This window comes from Felis catus, chromosome B4, assembly GCF_018350175.1.
Source record: "Felis catus isolate Fca126 chromosome B4, F.catus_Fca126_mat1.0, whole genome shotgun sequence".
In the NCBI taxonomy this organism is placed as follows: domain Eukaryota; kingdom Metazoa; phylum Chordata; class Mammalia; order Carnivora; family Felidae; genus Felis; species Felis catus.
Genome location: NC_058374.1, coordinates 31,698,773 through 31,719,931, shown reverse-complemented (window position 1 = coordinate 31,719,931; position 21,159 = coordinate 31,698,773). Strand labels below are relative to the sequence as shown.

Sequence of the window (21,159 nt, the reverse complement as noted above, 5' to 3'; positions counted from 1 at the left end):
GTGGTTTTTTGGTTGTAATTATCGGAGAGACAAAATTTCTTCTTTATTGCACAGACACTCTCAAATGAATAAGGTTTTGATTCATAACAAAAGTGTTTAAAATCATAATGAATTAAAGCCTCTTCAAAGGCTGTCTCATTTGCCAGTAATGGGAACATTAAGACTGGTTGAATATAAAAGTGTGATCATCATGGTGGAGAACATTATTCACATTTGTAATACTAACTTCTGAAGGGTGGATTTTGTCCTGCCTGGTGAATTTCTTGAAGACAGTTACTGTCTACGAAAACTCCTCTGTTCTCTAGGAACCATAGATAACTGACCTGAGTTTTGCTCAGGGCGGTCACAGATGGAGTGTGGAAGGGAAAGGTGAGAGAGCAGGCGTATTTGATTACCCCACAGAAAGAAAAATGCAAAGCGGATGGAAAACAGTTGGTTTCCCTCCTCAACCAGCTATCAGTAATTCTCCATTGGACAGAACTCCATTATATTTTGTTGAATATAGAACTCTGTAACATGTGTCTTTAGTAAACTAATCATGCTTGCCAGCTAGAGACTACAACAGTCACACACATCACACAATCCTGAGGACAGATGGCTAGAGCATAAATCTGGAAATGGTAATGTCAAGTCTATTGTACAAGGCTTCTTGGTAAAATATTGATAGCTTAGTGTCCAGCTGTAACTGCTGGTTTCTGGTCTTCCTATTTTACTCTTATTGTTTAAATGAATAATGCTAGTACTACTTTAAAGGCCACTGGAAAATTTTAAATCAGATTAAATTGTCAAAGTGCATAACTAATGTTTCCATCTCTCTGTACTTGTGTTAATTAACGATTTGTGAGAAGTGCTGTATGGATAAATTTAACCTCTGAATATTTGAAATTCTGACCAGACCACTTGTTTAATATCAAGGCATATCAGTGTAGGAAGAAAATGCTGCCAAAGGACACTGTTTTCTCAACATTTTAAAGTATTTCAGAAATGACTTCGTGATTTAAAATTTTGTAATAGCGATAAAACATGTACACCCAAGCAAACATTCATATTTATATGTCTATCTATAATATATACACAGCGTTATTTAATATTTTAATTTAAAAGTCTCAATTCTTTATCATTATTTAATTAAATATATATTTTTATGTGTCAAGTTTTTATTTAAATTCTAGTTGGGTAACATAGTGTCATATTAGTTTCAGGTGTACAATTTAGTGATTCATGGTCACATACAACACCCAGTGCTCATCACAACAAATGCCCTCCTTAATACCCATCTCCCATTTTCTTTATCATTATTTTTAAACTTAGTGTTGGTCTATATTGATATAGTTTTTATTAAAACATTAGTAGATGAGTATTTCATTTTCAGAACACATAGTAATTCAGTACACAGTGTAGCAGAAACGTTACAGATGTTGATACTTACACTTTATTGATACTTTTTTCCTCTCCTGCATATTACCTAGCAGTCCTCTCCAGCTCCACAAGATCTGGTTAACCTCATGTTTTCTTTGAGCGATGTACTATACTAACAGCTATTGTGCTGTTACTAGTTTCCTGTGTAGGGATCATTCTGAACTAGTTAATACTGTTCTTTATTTCCAAGTCTTTATAGAGGAAGTGATTATTAATAGTAGGAAAAGTTAAATTGTATCCTAAAATACATTTAAAAAAATCCTGGAAGTATCCGAACAGTTTTAGAAATATTTTATTTATTTTTATCCCATAAAATAGTACATTCGAAAAAGAGTTTTAATAATAACATTTAAAGATATGTTCCTGTCTTACAGCAATATTGGCCTTAACAGCAATCAGATCAGCATCTTGTGCTTTGTTTGGCCTGCTGCAGGAACAGATAGTGACAAGTGTAGAAACGCTTGGATTAATTTGTTCAGGTAGTATCTAGATAGGATACTATAAACGAACTACTGTGGAACTTTTAGGAGATTTTTTCCAGTGTAAAAGCAAAGATGCATTTAGAAAAGGGAAATATGCAATTCATTTAAAACCTGCTTTTTCCTGTTTTGATAACACAGGTGAATTCTGCATTATGATTTTTATACCACTTTCTCCACAACTTTTTGTCAGATGTTCTCATTACATTCCCTGAGTAATATATGTACCATACATTTTATTCGTCACACCTCTGAGTCTCTACCCCCTGACCCCTTACCCCCAGGATGTCTTTGCACTTGCCAGTCAGAAAGGGCCAAGTCATGACCATGACCTACTTTTTAAGGATTTTGATCTGTTTTTGGAGTTAGTCAGAATTTGTGTTTTGCTGTAGGATTAAGCCTCTGAAAGGATACATGTTTTCCTCTTTGCAGATGCTTTTTTTTTTATATTTCTATTTTTTTCAAAAAATTTTTTTTACATTTATTTATTTTTTTTGAGAGACACAGAGAGACAGCACAAGTTGGGGAGGGTCAGAGAGAGAAGGAGACACAGAATCCGAAGCAGGCTCCAGGCTGCTAGCTGTCAGCACACAGCCCAATGTGGGGCTCGAACTCACAAACCGTGAGGTCATGACCTGAGCTGAAGTGGGACGCTTAACCCACTGAGCCACCCAGGTGCCCCACTTTGCAGATGCTTTTTTTTTTTTCAATACGTTTTGTTTTCATTTTTTTTTTTCTTAACGTTTATTTATTTTTGAGACAGAGAGAGACAGAGTATGAACGGGGGAGGGTCAGAGAGAGAGGGAGACACAGAATCTGAAACAGGCTCCAGGCTCTGAGCTGTCAGCACAGAGCCCGACGCAGGGCTTGAACTCATGGACTGAGAGATCATGACCTGAGCCGAAGTTGGACACTTAACTGACTGAGCCACTCAGGTGCCCCTGCAGATGCTTTTAATGAACTGTGTAGAAATGGTGCACAGAGGTGCTTTGTGTTCATATCACTTTCAGAAATGCATGTGCTCTTTCAGTCTCTGGGAAGAAAAAGTTCAAAACATTTTGCAAGATAGAAAATTTCATTGTGTGCTATGGTGTTGATAGGGCTGGGCATTATTCCTACACCCTCCCTACCCTCACCCCCCATCTGTTGCCCTCCACCCCTCCCCTTGCAAGGGCTGTTGACTGAGCCTTGGATCCTGTGTCCTAAGAAGAACCCCCTTCCTGCTCCCTGCTTTCTCCTTGGGGTGACCCCTGGATCAGTGGACTGTATGGAGTTGGAGTATCAATTGTCAGTTAATTGGACTATGTTTAATCATTGAAAATCAGTACTGAATTTTTCTTTGGTAAGAATCATGACATTTTGTTTTTGTTTTTACTGTTTAAAAAATAGGACAAATTATGAAAATGTAATCATGACAATTTGAATCCTACCCTTTTTGGAGATTGTTATCTGCTTTTCTTCCCCAGCCCCACCCCCAGCGATGAGCCTTTGTTGTAAGCTTTCATGTGATCTTGAAGGGCCTCCGTCCCCTCCTTTGAATGCCATATAGATAATTACCTAAAGCAGAGGTTCCCAGGCATACTATCCATCGAAGTCATTCTTTAAAAACGGAGATTTTAAGAATGATCTAAAACATAAAGTTGTTAAAGAGCAAGCTGTTTACTGAGTTAAGAAAAATATGATTTTTTTTATTATTATGTGTTTTATCTGGCCATATGGTCTTTAGTAGTGACCAGATGAAGAACTGTCTTGATATAATTAAACTAGCTCCCATAATTGGATATAATTGGACAATAAATTATCTTAGGTTTCTGGCCAACAATTAATATTACTAATGGTCTAAATTTATTTTAGAGTTATTTATTTGATAGACCGTATTGCTTAACATTATGAGAGTGGGCTTGAGAGCCAGTTTGCCAGAGCTTAGTCTTGGCTTCCTGTTAATAGTTTTATGTGTGTGGACATGTTACTTGGTGTTTCTGGATCTCAGTTAACCTATCTCTAAAATGGGGATAAGAGAGGTCTCTACTTCAGAAGTTTGTTGTAAGAAATGAATTATAGTAAGCATTTGAAAAGTGTTGGTTATTTTTATTCCATAAATATATGAAAATTATATTGATAACTTACAATTATAGACTGTAATAATAAAACGAGCTTTCATATTCTTACAAAATATGTCTACTCAATCAATATATATGCATAATAGAAAATTCACTTCAAACGACAGAGAATGTATACTTTGCATTATTACATATTCCAGAATGAGGGGTGGGGTTTTATTAGGTAATTCGGTAGTGTTCTCAAGGACCAGATTCCTTTTGTCATTCTCAGCATGTGGGCTTGCTCTCAGAGTCACAACGGAATTACAGCCTTTCTTTCCTACACATTCCAGCTGCGTGAGTTGGAAACCTACTCCCCAAGCCCACAGAAGACTTCACCTGATGACTTGTGGGCTATAATTGAGTCTCTTGCCCTTTCTTAAGCAAATCCTGAAAATGAAATGAAATTACAATGTCACATAGCCAGGCAGAGAAAAATAGTTCCCTGAAAAAAATTGAGGTTCTGGTAGTGACGATGAAATATGGAAAAGATATTGAGTTAAGGGACATTTTCTGTTGTAGCATTTATGTTTTTAAATAGAAAATAGCATTTAGTTATGTATGAATAAAAAGCCTTTTATTTGGGTATTCGGTATATATAATTTACCTACAAGAGGATGAATTAATTGATATATATAATTTCTCCTCAAAAAAAAAAAAACCCTTTGAAGTAGAAATCATTAACTTCATTTCATGAATGGAAAAGGTCAGTAGTCCAAGGTGATAGAACCAGTAATTGCTGACAGATTTGTGATCCTCCAAAATTTAAGCTCTTTCCATTATAACATGCAATTTCTTATTCCCACCAGGCACCAAGATATTAGATGATGTTCTTAATCTTTATTGTAACACTGACTTACTTTAGTTATTTTTAAGACAGGTATCAATTTTAAGTATAGATTCTATACCTAAAACATAGTGTTTTATATTCTCATATTAGCAAAATTTTTCACAGTGAATTAACTTTTGTTAAATATAAGTTGGATATAGAATTTGTGAGATGCTTCATAATATCCTGTGCAGTAATATATAAATACTTTCGTTTAGCCCTGTGACTCTATCAACTCCTTCTAAAACAAATGTTTAAACTCTAATTTTCAAGATGCTAAAAACCCCAAAAGTTCATTTTTGTCTAAACTTCATATGTTACTAAGCTTTTAGACTGGGTAACTGGGAGGACGGTGGTACAAAATATGGTTGTATTTAGAAGGATGAATGGTTGTAGTGTCACAGTTAGTATAGGATAGAATTAACTGGTGTTCATGGAAAGATGGACTTTTTAAAAATTAAATAAAAATCATTAAGTAGCTTAAAAGACCATATTCCTCTTTGCGCCTCTTCTTCCTCCAGAAGGCGATGATTCATTTGTTTGAAATTATTTATGTTCTGCTTGATTTAAAAAAGTGGTCTTGGGGCGCCTGGGTGGCTCAATCAGTTAAGCATCTGACTCTTGACTTTGGCTCAGGTCATGATCTCACGGTTCCTAGGTTTGAGCCCTGCGTCAGGCTCTGCATTGACGACGGTGCGGAGCCTGCTTGGGATTCTTTCTCCTCTCTCTCTGCCCCTCCCCATGCTCTCTCTGTCTTTCTCAAAATAAATAAACATTAAGTTTTTAAAAAGTGCTATTAACGTTTATGGGAATGATAGATTTTTAAAAAATTAAAATGGTAATCCTCCCATAGAATTTCTGACAAGAGACTTGGAAGACAGAAAACAGAATAGACCTGCAGAGTAAACATCTGTGTGAGCTTGGTGCTTCTGATGCCATGGGGAAGGTGTGTGGGGCCCTTAATGTCTGTAGTAAGACTGCCAATTGATGGTCTTAAATGCACTTCACTGATGACTAGAACGTCTGGTGAGCAAAATGACATTTTAGCATGGCTTCTGCAGTGTGCACCACACATGAAATACTGGTTTGGGATTCAAGGACAAATGCAAAGCAATTGGTCAACCCTCAGCAAGGTAGGATCCCTAGCATTTCACCTTTGTGATTGCCATGGTGAAGACAGTGTAAAGCTGGAGTAATTTATTCCTACCACGTAATATTTGGGATGGTGGTAAAAGGGGATTTTTTGCTATCATTCCTCCTTACCTCACCACCCTGGGTATTTCTGAAAGGGTGTAGTTTGCACCAGACATTTGGAGTAACCAAGATAGTATTCCCCCCCCCCCCCCCCCCCCCCCCCGCCCCCGGCCCCGGTTCCCTCACCTGCTGCACACTTGGTGCTGAGTGGCAGTGACACCTGTTTTTACTGGAAAACCTGTTTTTACTGTTTACAGGAAAATTACACTAAGACTTTTTTTGCTTTAAAATCTTAGCCCACATAGTGGTTTGAGGGAGCCCTCACCTGAGTACATGCCCAGAGGGAAAGGACAGAGACTAATTTGATCTAGAATTCTGTTATTTTGGCATGAAAATGCTGTATTAGTTCCAAATACCTCAACAGATAAAAATGAAGTGCTGACAGTTAATTCCCTTAGCTCTCCTTGCAACTCATGAAAACGTGATCATAATTTAGTACCATCATCTCAAAAGAAAAAGCCTTAATATGAAGTTAGTGGACATGTTGTGCTTTCTGTTGTTCCCTTAACGCTCCCTCTCCTCAACCAGATTTTAGGATGTAGGTCCTTCTTGAAGGCTTCTGTCTCACTGAAAACTTTTTTTTTTTAACGTTTATTTATTATTGAGAGTCAGAGAGAGACAGAGCATAGGCATGGGGGAGGCAGAGAGAGGGAGAGACACAGAATTTGAAGCAGGCTCCAGGCTCTGAGCTGTCAGCACAGAGCCTGACGCAGGGCTCGAACTCACAAATCACAAGATCATGACCTGAGCCGAAGTCGGATGCTTAACCAAATGAGCCACCCAGGTGCCCTCCTGAAAATTTTAAAATAAAGATCTTGCATCTGTTGACACCAACTTTCTCAAACAGAGGAATTGCATTCATTATCAAAGTAAAATTGTGAAGATGTATATAACATAGAGGAAACCAAAAAACAGACATAGTTTCATTAGTAGATGGTTTTAGTTTTCTGTGACATCGTCTATACTAGGCTTATGCCCTTTTTTCATTAATCAAGTCCTAAGCACATAACAACCCCTTAAACTCAAAACAAAAACAAATAAAACAATAACCTGTAAAACTCTTTAAACATTAGAATGAGAACATATATAAAAATATTTGCTTTTTGACAAGTTTCTGTGGCATGTAACTTTCTCTGAATGGCCTACTCTTGAAAAGTGGATGCTCTGGGTTTGAGAAATATCATATGTACCAATACCCCAGTACAGAGCCTACTGGAAAACATATTCCGAGCATGATAAAATCTGTGTTCTACAGTCCAGGAGAGTCTCCCAAAATGCTGTTTCTAGGCTCTGATTCTTTTTTCAGGAGTCATGATTAGCTATGGTTTTTCCTATGTTAGGTCTTAAGTAATTTTTCTTGGGAAGCCAGATATTTACCAGTATTTTGAATGATTCTGACACTGTGTGTTTGGTAGAATGAACTGGTTTTTATGATGCTGATAATTAAGGCACACGACAAATATCAGCTTCTAATTCAAATTTGCAGAATCCTTTACTTAATAAAAGATATTTTGTTAAGAAAGAAAACTTCTCTCTTCACAGACTCATGTTAAATGCCTGGTTCCATATAACATAAACAATCTGAGTTCTGCTCCCAGGATCATTTAAAACGACATCTATTGTGCTCTTCTTCACTTTGACAAGTGGGAGCTGAAGAAGCCTCTGAAGTGCATTTTTGTTGTTATAGTCACTTCTATTCTCATCGAGTAAGGAAGGTCAGATTTCATTGCTGTCCTGGGAATGATCCTTTTCATCAGTTATTGTGTGTCTTTCTGTTGGGTGAGTAACTCCATTTATTAAACTTCGGAATGATCATTTGTAGAAGAAATTGTGGCGTTGACGAGTGGTATTCACTTAAGGAATCTTGATTTGCTGGGATGTTAAAAAGGTAGCAATTGGATTTTCTCTTTGGTTGATATGTCTGTTCTTCTAACCGATGATGAATGCAACTCGGGCAGAATTCACATCTCAGTGTTTCACTTTCCTTTTAGACAGTCTTGTGGAAGCTCTAGAAGCTTACAGTTTAAAGTAAAATTGGACTTAAGAAATGTGCCCGGGTAATTCTCTGGAGTTTGTAACCCTTGCCTAAAAATGCGTGAGTGATTTCAGGTATTAGCTGTTACAAGTCATTGGTCAAGGCATTCCACCCAAGGAATGGTTATTGAAACAGTAACAAGTTTGTATTAGCTAGCCTACAAGTCTTTTTATCTTGGATCAATGAAAGATACTACTTTTCCAATAAAATCAATTCAATCAAACTGAGCTCTGGTAAGATGTGTATGAGTAATTGAAATAGAAGGCAGAGTATGGTACCGACACTAAAAAGACATGAAGAAGGACAGAGGAATTAAAAAGAGGGAGAGATTTGGCATAGGGGTGCAAGAATATGAGAGAGAGAGAGAGAGAGAGAGAGAGAGAGAGAGAGAGAGAGAGAGAGAGAGAGAGGGGCTTTTAATTCTAAGGGAGGATTTTATCCCAGGCAGAGGAAATAGCAACTGTGTGGGTTTAGAAGCAGCCTGCCTTTATGTAATTAATCATCAGTTCAGCCTAATTGGAATAAAAGATAGTCTTTCACATTTTGGGGGGAGGGCATTGTGTAATGGAAGCTGAGGCAGACCCTTTCTTTGTAGTAGGTCAGCTTTACCCCCTTGCAGTGTAGTGTTACAGAGTCAAGGGGACTGTCAGAAAGGAGATAGAACCCATTCCCAAGGAAATGAGTTAGTAGGAACAATAACTATTTTCTCAGTTGTTCTACAGAACAATGCAATTTTGAGAGTTTAATACATGGTTCTTGCTTATAATTCATATGGCGAATACAATGAAGCAGAATTTTTATTAAGACCAATGGCTACCAAAAAGTTTGTGACAGCATCACTCAGATTGGTTTTGAAATGGGCAAGTATTAATGAGCCTCTGCAATGGCAGAGGGATTTGGGATATAGCAATGAGAGATATAATGATTTACTTAATATTTTTGAGCAAGGAGATGTGCAATCCACATGCAAAATTAAGTAGGAACTAAGAAATGTTGAGCATCTTATAAAGGATGCACGTTTGAAAGGTCTTGGTTTATCTATATCTATTATATACAGTGAGTAACACCACAGTCATTTTCATCTTTAATTGTAAAACAGTCCTGGCAAGATAATAGTAATACTTTCATCATACCTTTTATATTTTCTGGTAATTCTGGTTGCTAATTATTTTCTATGCGTGTACTATACCCTATATGATGTTTTGGGCACTGAGGCTACAAAACTGAACAAAACATAATCCCTCTTTTTCAAGTAACTTAGTAGATTCTAGCTTGTTTTTCTGCCCCAATCCACTCTGATAAAAACACGTTCTAATAAGAACACTTTGGAAAGGGTGGAGAAAAGGAGACCATAGAGTTACTATTGTTTGGTGATGGATATTCCTCTGTCCAGGTGGAACTGCTGCATCCATTGGTCATTGCTGTGCAAGTGGCTGAGAGAGAACATCAAACCAACGCTATACCTTCCTTGACCTTCCATGCTTGGTGGTGGGATGTGATCAGGTGTATCTGTGTGTCTAGAGAGATTTTGTATGGAATAGAGACAGTCTGGGAGCCAGCAGTATCCTTTTGTAGATATTTAAGAAGTTGAACTTAGCACCGTAAAGACAGTGGGCTAGTTGGAAGGAAAAGAGTGTATGGAGAGGGTTAGTCAATAACCCTTGAAGCTCATGATTGGAACAGATATGGACAGAAAACACACAATCCCTATAATTTTGTTCATCTAAATTATCGTAAGCCAAGGAATTGAAGTGTGGTAGCACAGTTGTATATGTTAAATCTTTGTCGCATGTAGGATGTTAGAGTATATTCAGTTTAGTTTCTTGATGTTCCACATGACAATAGTGAAATCAAGTTAGCTTAAGAAGAAAAGAATGAAATTGTTCTTCCTACCTCACTAGCATAGGAAATCAATGGGAACAAGAACTAAAAAGGTGTTATATTAGGAACCACAAAAGTACCTCTCTGGGTCCCTGATTTCTTGCTTGCTTCTGGAATTCTTCTTCATTCTTCCTTCCTGAGAGCAGCATTCTTTGCCCCATTTCCATGTTTCTAATTTGTCGACCTCACGTCACTAATTTTTCAGTATCATAGTTCTAGCCTCCTGCAGTCTCTCAGTCCCACTTGCATTATCTCTAGAGAGATAATGCAGTTGTGCCAGTTTAGATCAAAGGTCCCACCCTGATGTTATCAGTTGTGGCTAGAAGGGTATGGTGCAGGGCGGTGGCAACGATGATATCCTGGCAGTGGCTGGGGGTCATGAAACAGTCATGAGGAAAACCTATGTCTGCCAAGGGCCTGCCCCTTTGGATGGGTGGTATGTAGGTAGGTGTGCAGATGAGTATTCCTCAGGGAATGGGATGGCACCTGAACTTGGATGAATTGGCCTTATAAAGATGCCTTATGATTACAAAAGACTAAAACATATTAAGAACATTAGGAAAAGTAAGGATAGTAAGATACACATTCAGGCATGGAGGTTACGTAATTCACTTCCTTTGTTTAAGGCTTTCTTTTAAAAAAATTTTTTTTTTAATGTTTATTTATTTTTGAGAGAGATAGAGACCGAGTGCAAGCAAGGGATGGGCAGAGAGAGAGGGAGACCTAGAATTTGAAGCAGGCTCCAGGCTCTGAACTGTCAGCACAGAGCCTGACATGGGGCTCGAAGTCATGAACCGTGAGATCATGACCTGAGCTGAAGTCAGACGCTCAACCGACTGAGCCACCCAGGCGCCCCTGTTCAAGACTTTCTAATAGTTAAAGCAAAAATTGAAGTATTTCTTATTCTGTGATCCTAAAGTTTTCTTTGTTTCTTAGTTATTTCTGATTTAAAATTTTCCTGGGAGATCATTTTCCCATACATGCAAAGTACAAGGTTTTGTTTTCTAATTGAATTTTAAAATAGAACTAAAACTTCACAATATTTTCTTTAAATAGAACAGTGGCACTGTTCTGTTTGAACGGATTGGGACCACATCGTCCATGTCTTGAAAGGTAATGTTCCAGTAACTGTTCTCAAAAGACTATCCATTTTCCGCCAATTAATACATTGTCAAATCCTTTACTCAGTGCCATCTAAGCATCTTACTATTAGTTTCCTAGACTTTCCCCATGAATGAATGCTTTTGGTTACTTTTCTCATTCTGAACAGTTGGTGTGGCTTTAATAAGAATATATCAATTCCTGCTATTAATAGCCTCTGTTCCAGTTTTAAGGCTCAATAATTTAAAAGATGGCCCTAATAGTGTGAGATTCTGATTCCTTTTTTTTTTTTTAATTTTTTTTTCAACTTTTTTAATTTATTTTTGGGACAGAGAGAGACAGAGCATGAACGGGGGAGGGTCAGAGAGAGAGGGAGACACAGAGAGAGAGGGAGACACAGAGAGAGGGAGCCCCTGACGCGGGGCTCGAACTCACGGACCGCGAGATCGTGACCTGGCTGAAGTCGGACGCTTAACCGACTGTGCCACCCAGGCGCCCCAAGATTCTGATTCCTAATGAAGAGCTATTGTCATTGGCTTTAACTGTAACTTGGTATATTAAGTTTCTTTCAGTTTATATTAAGATTCTTTTTGAACTGTTAGTATTCTGCTTAAAATGTGAAGTCTTTACATTATGAGAAATTTATGTTCTTCTTTTTAGAAGCTTGACTTTAAGTCAAACTGGACACTCTACATTTTCCTATTATTTAGAAAAGGCAAAAAGTTAGGGCAAGGAAAGATCCTAGGCTGTATTTGTTCAGAATTGTTCACATTCTTAGTTCACTGAGAGCATTTGTTAACACTTTATTACTAACATGGAGTATAAGTTAATGACGCACAAAGTTTAAAACCTCTTATGTTCAATTAGAGGACCTATTAGCTTTGGAAGCAGTAAATAATAATTGGCATTTACTGAGTTTTAAATAGGATCTACATGTTGTATTTTTGGTTGAGAGTGCTCATAGCATTTTGTGTTGTGTTGCGAAACTTGGGTTTTCTGAGAATGCAGTTACCTTTTAGTATTTAACCTAAAACCTCTTCCTGATTTTAATGTGGAATATTTCCTCCCTTTAATTGCTAACATGTTTTTCAAATATTTACACATGATTTTTAAGGTGCTAATTGGCACTAGAATAGCTGACGGTTGGTAAATGTTGGAATCAGCATTACCGTAAAGCACATCCACACGAAGTTTCTGTATCTTGGCCTGGAATGGCTGGCATTTGTGCATTAAATGCATCAATAGTCTCGCAGTAAAATACATAAAACAGCGGTAGGCAGTTTTAGTATTTACCTCACCAGAGCCTCAGGATGCCAGCCACTGGGTCTGCCTTCCAGAATTTGATAGTCTTTTGTAGTATTGTAAATGTTATGGTGAGGGTCTTACTCCTCTTTGGAACAAAACATTGCCTGTTTATGTGCTACAGTTCATTTGGTCCAGTGGGGTTAACAAAAAACAAAAACAAAAACAAGGCTTCTCTTCCAAAACGCAGATACTTGATTAATACAAGCTTTTCTGTCTCTTGCTTATTGTTCTGTGCTTTTTTTTCTTCCCAAATTTTCTTTCATGGTAATTTGCTGTCATTAGAATGTTCCATAGAAAACATGCATTGGGCACATTGAGCGTGTTCCACTGAGCCAGACCTCCTTTACATTCACCCGTTTATCTTTCTTTACCTCTTTGTAGTTCATCGGAGACTGCTCATTTATTCAATATACCATTTTTTGCAATTATTCTGTTGTTGTTCAAAGACCTTCAAAGGCCTTATTTTCTCCGACTGTAAAACCTGTCTGGGAATCACAGCCCCAGGCCATTTTTTTGTATGGCTCCTTTGGAGTCCCACTCTGGGAACTCGGATTCAGTGGACTGGAGAGGAGACCTGGGAGCTTCCCGTCCATATGCCCCTTTGGTGGCTTGAACCCAGGAACCCTGTCTGGCAACCAGTGCAGCATGTGGTTTGTCATTTCCCGGCTCTGAACCTGGCTGCAGATAAGAGCTGAAAGGTTGATTCATCATGATTTCCCACCCTTGTCTTCAGTTCTCACCAGAATATCACCCAGCGTGTATGTCAGTCTGTTTTAAAGAACCGTCACATAGTGCATTTGTTTCGTTGTATCATGTAGCGTTGTTTTATAGCATGTTTGAGTGTTTGCTGCTTTATCTGAGGGCAAAGAGTCCTTTCAAGGGATCATTGATATAAAGTTTCAGCAGGTTTTACTGTTATATTCTAATGATAGTTATCTTGACATTTTAAGTGCTTTCTCAGTCCATTTCCTAAAGCTCCTTAAAGCTTAAAGTCAGTTGAATGTAATATTTGATTCCTGAATACTAAGATTTAAATGATAATTTTCTTGAGAATTTTTTTTTTATTTATTTTGTGAAGCACTGAGTCCAAAGTGTGATTATAGGTGTTTTTAGAGACACTGTTGCCCAAGACACAATTTTGAATATGCACAGTTATATGGTGTCTTTCTCTTACCTCAGGTCTCAATGAGCAGTTCTTTTTTGTAGCACGGCCAAAGAAAAGAAAAAAAGAGCAAAGTTTGGGGTGACAATAAAATAACATTGCTGCTCTGCTGTTCTAAGAGATTTTTGTTTCTCCCAAATGCATCAAACAATCCTGGTGAAGTCACAGTTCCTTCTGCCTGTGGTGTCCTTCCTTTGCCTTGGAAAGGCCTTTGGGAGCAGACTGCTTTGGCCTCTCTCCCCATTTATGGCTGATGTTTCTGATGCCTATCATCCTTATGTGACCAAAACCAAAGCTATAATACTTGCTTATTTGTGGAGAAGTTTCTGGGCCCACCTGAACTGTTATGGCTCCTCCTGCCTTGACTGATCCTTGCTTGGTGTCTGGGTCTTGGTCCAGAGCTGGGTGGCTGGGGACTTACACTTCACTGAGCCTTACTTCTAGTACTCCTCCTTAATATTTCCCTCCCTCCCTCCCTTCCTTGCTTAAGAGAGGCAGACTCAGCATGAGTGTGGGAGGGGCAGAGGGAGAGAATCCCAAGCAGGCTCCACACTGCCAGCTGTGCAGAGCCCGACATGGGGCTTGAATTCACAAAACCATGAGATCATGGCCTGAGCCTAAATCAAGAGTCACATGCTTAACCGACTGAGCCACCCTGGTGCCCCTAGTATTTTGCTTAAAATGGCGCCCCTAGTATTTTTAGTGTGTAGATGTAACTGGTTCAAATTTCTCAGCTCTCTTGATATACCTTAAGCCTAGAGCTAGATGTAGGGGCAGAAGTCCCGGCCTCTTTCATACTAAAGCAAACTGTTAGATTCTGTTACCTGTGTATATTTGAGTAAGTGAATGTACTCAGTGGATTAGAAAACTGTTATTTGTGTAGGATATGTGTCACTTTTAAGATATTTTGATTGTTTGGTTGCTAAGTTAGTTAAAAACAGTTCCCAGGGTCGGCTCTTGTTGTTGGTGGCCATGTCATCCTACCTTGCTTCCCAGAGAAACCAAACTGGTCAGCTGTGTACATCAGAATGTGAACATTTCTCACCCTCATTTGAGGTCTATTTAGGCAAATTTCTGTGATTTGGCTTGGCTATAAATACTGGGCTATGAAATTTCAATGTGTGTTAACATAATTTATATGGGACTTTTTTTTTTTTTTTTAATATATCTTCAGTTGATTTAGGGCCAGTCTTTTTTGCATGCATTTTGAAGAAGATATTCAATTCTAACATATTTTTATAGCTGGGGCTCTGGAGAGCTCAATAATGGTGAGAGAATCTCTCTAGTACTCATGGCATTAAGTTGACATACATGAGTAGAGCTCTTGTTCTAAAGTGAAGGGCCTATGTAATACAATACATTGTCCTTATGATGTTTTAGATTGCAGTTGTCCAGAAACATTGTAAGAGTAGTGACTAGGTAAAGATGAATGGATTATTTGATGAAAAACATTCTGTTTTTGAGGTGAAAAAATTTAATTTTTCGTACTCCTGCCGCTTTATTTTTAAATAATTATAGTTAAAAGAACACAACAAAGATTTCTTTTTTTCTGCATTGGAAAAAAATGCTAATTATCTCCAAATATGGAGTGATTTAAAAATATATAAGCCCTGAGGAGGGACATTTTTTTTTTCTTTAAGCCTCTGTGGACATGATTTCCTTGAGATTTTTTATGTTTCACCATAATGTAAGGGAAAGATTCAGTTTCTATATGTGGTATAAGTTCCAATACATTAGAGACAGAGAGTCTCTGCAATGATCTGCATATTATATGGTGACACACAGGGACTGTGTCTTCCTCAGTGTATGTCAGTGCATCCAGCCATAGCACAGACAGGTACTTCAACTGCCTTTTTAAGGAATCAACAAATGAACCATGGCTGATTTCACAGAGCTTGTGGGATTTTCTTTTCACTAAGTTGGCTTAACTGTGAGAGGGTCCAGCAAAAATTCTTGCCTTATTACTAGATCCTTGGCAACATTGATTGAAGGTAGCATGATTTTTGTTGACAGAGTGCACTCTTCTTTGTGAGATGGTATCTACTTGTTGAACTGTCTGGGCATGGTCACCCAGAGGAAGCAGAAGTGTTGACTGGCTCAGATACTTGTTCTGTCTAGTCTTTGTCACTAGAACCTTCTTCTAGAGAGGTCAGAGTACTGCAGGCTACCTTTCCAATAGAAGGAGTGAATGAAAAAACATCCATCAAAAGATGAATGCACAGTGATTTCACTTAAAAAAATTTTTTTTAACGTTTATTTATTTTTGAGGGGGGCGGGGCACAAAATCCGAAGCAGGCTCCAGGCAAAGAGCCCTACATGGGACTCAAACTCATGAACCGTGAAATCATGACCTGAGCCAAAGTTGGACGCCCAACCAACTGAGCCACCCAGGTGCCCCGTGATTTCACCTTTTTAAATAAAATTTCTGTCTATAGTATTTCAATGAAATGTATTCCTGTTTGAGGATACTAGGATGACAATTACAAAAAAAATAATAAAACCTTCTAAATACAACTCTAACAAGTGCTGAAGTTCAATGTATTTTAGGAGGTATAAATATTTTGTTGCTAAAATAGCAGCCAATGTAATGAAAAGGCAAAATTGCATCAGTGGATTTCAAGGTTTGGCTAGCTTTCGACGTAATGCAGAAAACCACCTTAACACAACAACACCACCACCACCACCACCACCAACAACAAAACTCATCCCATCATGTATCGTTCTATCTTTGTAATGAATTTCATGCTACTTTAAATAGAGGACAGACTTCTGTAGGAAATGAGTTATAAAAACAGAGTTAGAGTTTTGACTTAGAAACATTGAGTATCGAAGGTTCATACATGTTACTGCTTTTTCAAATAAGTTTTTAAACTATAGGCTGGTTACTTGATATAACCTAAACATCAAATGGAAGGACTGTGTGCTTGATCAATAGAAATTGAGTTGCCTGAGGATGGCAACCCTTTTCTATAACTTGTCTGTCACCATGTCATTAGCTTTAGAACCCATAGAAGTACAACATTTATGAAGTCATGGGAAATTTTTTATTTAATGTAGGCTAATTTTTCAGTAGTTACTAGAACTGATGGTCAAAATTTACTGGTTAATTAGCCATTTTTAAGCATAGTCATTGCCTGCAATATGTTTTTTCCTGTCTGCACAGTGTGTTTTTTTTCTCATCATTAATTTGAGCCTCCACTTGAGCAACAGATGTCAGATTATGCTGTAAGAAGAAAGTTCTCAGTCATACCCGTGTGATTGCAGACTCACCCAAGTGCGTACTGTCCCCTCCCCCAATCTTGGTTATCATTTCTGTGTGATATTAAGAGCTAAACATGTGATTTCCTTACAGAGTTTAAAAGCTGTATGTCTCAATGTAATAAATCTCTAGACAAATTCTTGGCAGTGATGCATACGTTTTATGTGTGCTGTGATTATCTCCAGTCATAATTATTTAATACATATGGTATGTGTAACATTTATAATCTTCCCAAGGGGGAAAATGATGTGGCATGATTCTGGCAGATTATTTATGTTGTTGATGCTTAAAATGTATGGTAAAAAATGCTGTGTATCTCTGACTTTGAAATCCCCACTGTTCTATTTTTAAATGGTTGTATGAAAATACAGAAACTAAGCAGATTAAGTAGTCTTGTTTCTAAATATATTTCCTCTTGTAAATTACTAGAAATTGCTTATGTTCATTGAATTGAATGGGTGGACAATGGGAATATCCCCCTAACTTTTTGATGAGCTGTTCAATAATGTCACCTATTGCATAAATTTGCATGATGGTTTCAAAGTTTCATTAGCCATTCTAGACTAGGAAATTTATCAAATATTGAATAACTAAATTGAGTTAAAATAACTTTTTAGAGTAAGTTTAAAATTAAAAAAAAACTGTTTCTTTTGTGTGTTTGAAAACTAGACAGTGGGCTAATAATTCTTTGTCTTTTCAGATTATTTCATTTGTGTTCTGACAGTAATAACCATGTTTTATCTGGCTGTCAGGGGTCCTTCTAGGATGGTCTTAAATTCTAATGTATTATTCATTCATTATGTTGAACAGCAAGAATAAATTAAATATCTAAAACAATATGAAAGAAGAGGAAAGCAGCTCAGTTAATTCTAGTGAAAATAAAAGCTATGTATTTATTCCCAGTGGAACCCTGAAACTTGTTGATGAGATGGCTATTGGTAATTGCTATAATCTGCAAAGTATTTAATTTTCCTCTTTGTACAAAAATGTATTCATCTAATATATTCAGAGTTTCGTAATAGTGAGTTTCATTAAAACGTGCCACATTTTGGCTGTTAATATAAATTGTTAACTTCAAACTTTAAGATTGCTTTTCATTATTACTTTAATATTAACATATATGCTGATAATTTTCTAGCTTCTAAAAAGACAGAACGTATATATATTGTATTAATTTCTAATTTAAATGTATCATAATATATTTCTGCATTACAAACTCGCTAATATTGTAAGGAGGTGAAAAACAAAAGAGCATAAAATAGAAAATATATCCCCTGTAATTCTGCAATATTAAATATTTAATAGAATATGTTAATATTCTGGTGTATATTGTTTGGTTTTCTTTCCATGCCTATTGATATGTATTTTAATAGTTATATAGGTTTTAAATGCAGTGGATGTACAGTGATTTAACATGTCTCCTACTGTATACAGTTAAGAGTATTTTGCCAGCTTTCTAATAGACCCATTATAAATATTTTTCCTTTTAACATCCATGTGGATAGATCCTTACTGACGTCTTGTCCGTGTGTTTTTCTGTGTCGACAAATGCCAGCAGTGGTGTTTGGGCCTTCACATTGCTCATTCCCAGAGGTCTGAGAGGGTGTGGGGTAGAGGCTGTACTCCCAGAGTGCCTGTTATGTTCTGTCTCCCCGACTAGTCCCTTTAGATGGGAGAAATTGGTTTTGCTTAGGGATGGACCAGCTATGGACCCTTTGCCTGGATTCAGGAAGAAGTAATCAAATTGCAAGGATGGTGAGGTGGGCTATGTGTAAGTTATTCTTTAGTGAAGCCATTAAATACAAATTTGAACTGATGAAAGAGAAACCAAATGGCCATCTGAAGTGAATGCCCTGCCTAGTTTTTGAGGAGTGGAATGGCATCAACACATGTGTGGTTTTGAAGCACATGTGATAGAAGACTGAAATGAACAGAACCTATTCATTTCCTAAAATCTTACGTAATTTATTGAGTGGGTGAACTCACTAGTCTGAGGGCAGAGAGGGAGAGAAATACTCCTTGCCTATGGGCAAGTATTAGTGATTAACAGTAAACTTTGGCTTTACGTTGCCTCTCAGAGTTTTGGTTTAGTTACTTAATGTCAGCAAGCCAGTGTTGTTCCACTGTAAGTGAGAATAATTTTGTATCATAAAATTATTATAAGAGTAAATGAGCTAAATCATGGGTGTTGCTTAGTACAATATGTGTTATTAAACACTCCAGTTAGTCTCTGCTCTCGTCCTTTGGTCTCATCTTACTGTCTCTAGGATGTTAGGGCAGTGTTTCTCAAACCTGAGTTTGTGTTAGAATTGCCTGGAAAGTTTGCAGGAACACAGATTTCTAGGCCTCAGCCCCAGAGTTTCTGACATCTTAGGTTTGAGGAGGTGCCTGAGTATTTGTATTTCTAACAAATTCCCAGGAGATGATGCTAGCGGTAGGGACCACACTTTGAGAACCTCTGGGTTAGGGTACTATAAGGGCAGGTGTTATTTGGAACCAGGAAAGTTATATAACCCTTTCTTTTTAACCACCTGCATGGACAACATTTAGATCATTTCTGGGAAAAACTTATTATCACCTAGTCCCATTTCTCTAGTCAAATTTTATTTGCTTTGGATTATTACAGAAATTTAATGCTGGAATTAACTAGTTATTTTAGGGCTAGAGTGATCTAGATTTTTGAGGAGTTTGATAACATTTTAGTATATGCATATAATATTGGCTTAATTTTAATGAAAGCTACTTAATAAAAGTTGTTTTCCTTTGATGTGGACTCTCTGTATGTGTTTATAATGGATCAAGTTCATTTGAGAATGGATTTGTTTTCAGAATTTTATGTATGTATGTATATTTTTGGAATTTTAAAATACATAATTTTAAATAATGTTAGGCTGAGAGTTTTAGTTAATTTCTGTGTTAGCTTACTTGTGAAAGATCTGCAGGAACTAAGCTTTTAATGGCATTATTTCTACCAGATGTTTAAAACAACTGGAATTGTCAACCCAGTATTGTTGTGAGTTGCCAGTGATCCGGGAATCATCTCTGGGAATGGAGCGTCACTCATGTAATTTTCTTGATGAGTGTGAGACAGGGGCAGGCACCAAATACATGGTGTTGACACACTTAATTTAGTACTCCTTCCACAAAGCTATTACATTGACTATTAATTGGCCTTCTGATAAAATTTCTGCTTAATGCACATGATGAAAAAAATGCATCCTAGGATACTAGCCGCTGCTTCTGAAATAGTTCGCATGCTCTGAGATCTCATTAGTGACAGCAAGCAACTTTTGGTTTGAATGTAATTACGATTCTCTTAAATATAATGACTAACATTTATCAATCTGTGATTTAAAAAAATTTTTTTAACAAAATCCTTAACTTAGAACTTTACAGTTTGTTGTTCTATTGTGTGGTCTCTCTTCCTCAGCAGTGTGAAAAGCAAATAGCAGCTTGTCTGTGCCCTGTCCTTCACCAGTCTGACGTTTCCTGTTAAGGCCTCTGTCTGCGAACAGGTTGCAGGTGGCACGCTTAGCAGCATCCAATAAGAAAACTCCGTGTTGCTTTGTGGTTTGAAAAGCATGCATGGTGAATAGCAGTTTCTGCTCGTGTTTTCCTGGTTTGGTCTTTTTCCTTCTTTATTTTTTTCTTCCTGGTCTTCCCCTCCTCACTTATCATCTTATGTTGTAAGATTTAAGAAACAATTTTTTTTTAATGTTTATTTTCAAGACAGACTGCAAGCAGAGGAGGGGCAGAGAGAGAGACAGACAGACAGACAGAATCTGAAGCAGGCTCCAGGCTCTGAGCTGTCAGCACAGAGCCTGACGTGGGGCTTAAACTCACAAACCATGAGGTCATGATCTGAGCCAAAGTTGGACGCTTAACCAACTGAGCCACCCAGGCACCCCTATACCATTTTGTTTTAAAAACATAGTAAGGACATTTTTCTGGGTGGATTATGTCCCTATGGCACTTAGTAGTCACTTAAAACTATAGGTGGGATAAAGATTTGCTGTTTTCATTTATGTGGGTTTTCTTAAAGTGAGGCACACTAAGGTTGAGGTTGTTTAGACAGGCTTCCACTGCATGTTATATGCAGCGATGATTCTGAAAAATAGCTGGGGTCGAGGCACCAGAACTGCCTACTGGCCCTCGTCCCAGTTATGTGGCAGCTGACATGCAACACAGATCCTCAGTGGTGTGGTCTAAACTTATGGCCGCCTTTGTTCAGGAGACAAACGTTATGCTGACTGCATGACAGGGTTGTGCCAACTTGGGTTATAGCTGTTTGTATAAGGCTCAAATTGAAAGTTTCCTGTAATTTTAGAATTCATCT

At 37.5% G+C, this 21,159-nt stretch overlaps 1 protein-coding gene across 21 annotated transcripts in view; it reads left to right on the top strand.

The window, feature by feature from the left end:
• Nucleotides 1–21,159, top strand: part of PARD3 (par-3 family cell polarity regulator) — a 678,503-nt gene that overhangs the window by 227,560 nt on the left and 429,784 nt on the right. Inside the window, exon 1 of one of the 21 annotated variants that reach the window (XM_045061113.1) lies at nucleotides 7,720–7,859. The exons of the other annotated variants lie outside the window; for them this stretch is intronic. Coding sequence (XP_044917048.1) covers nucleotides 7,821–7,859 — 39 coding nt within the window. The 5' untranslated portion in view covers nucleotides 7,720–7,820. Of the gene's footprint in view, nucleotides 1–7,719; nucleotides 7,860–21,159 lie in introns of those variants that run through there. 21 annotated transcript variants of the gene reach the window in all.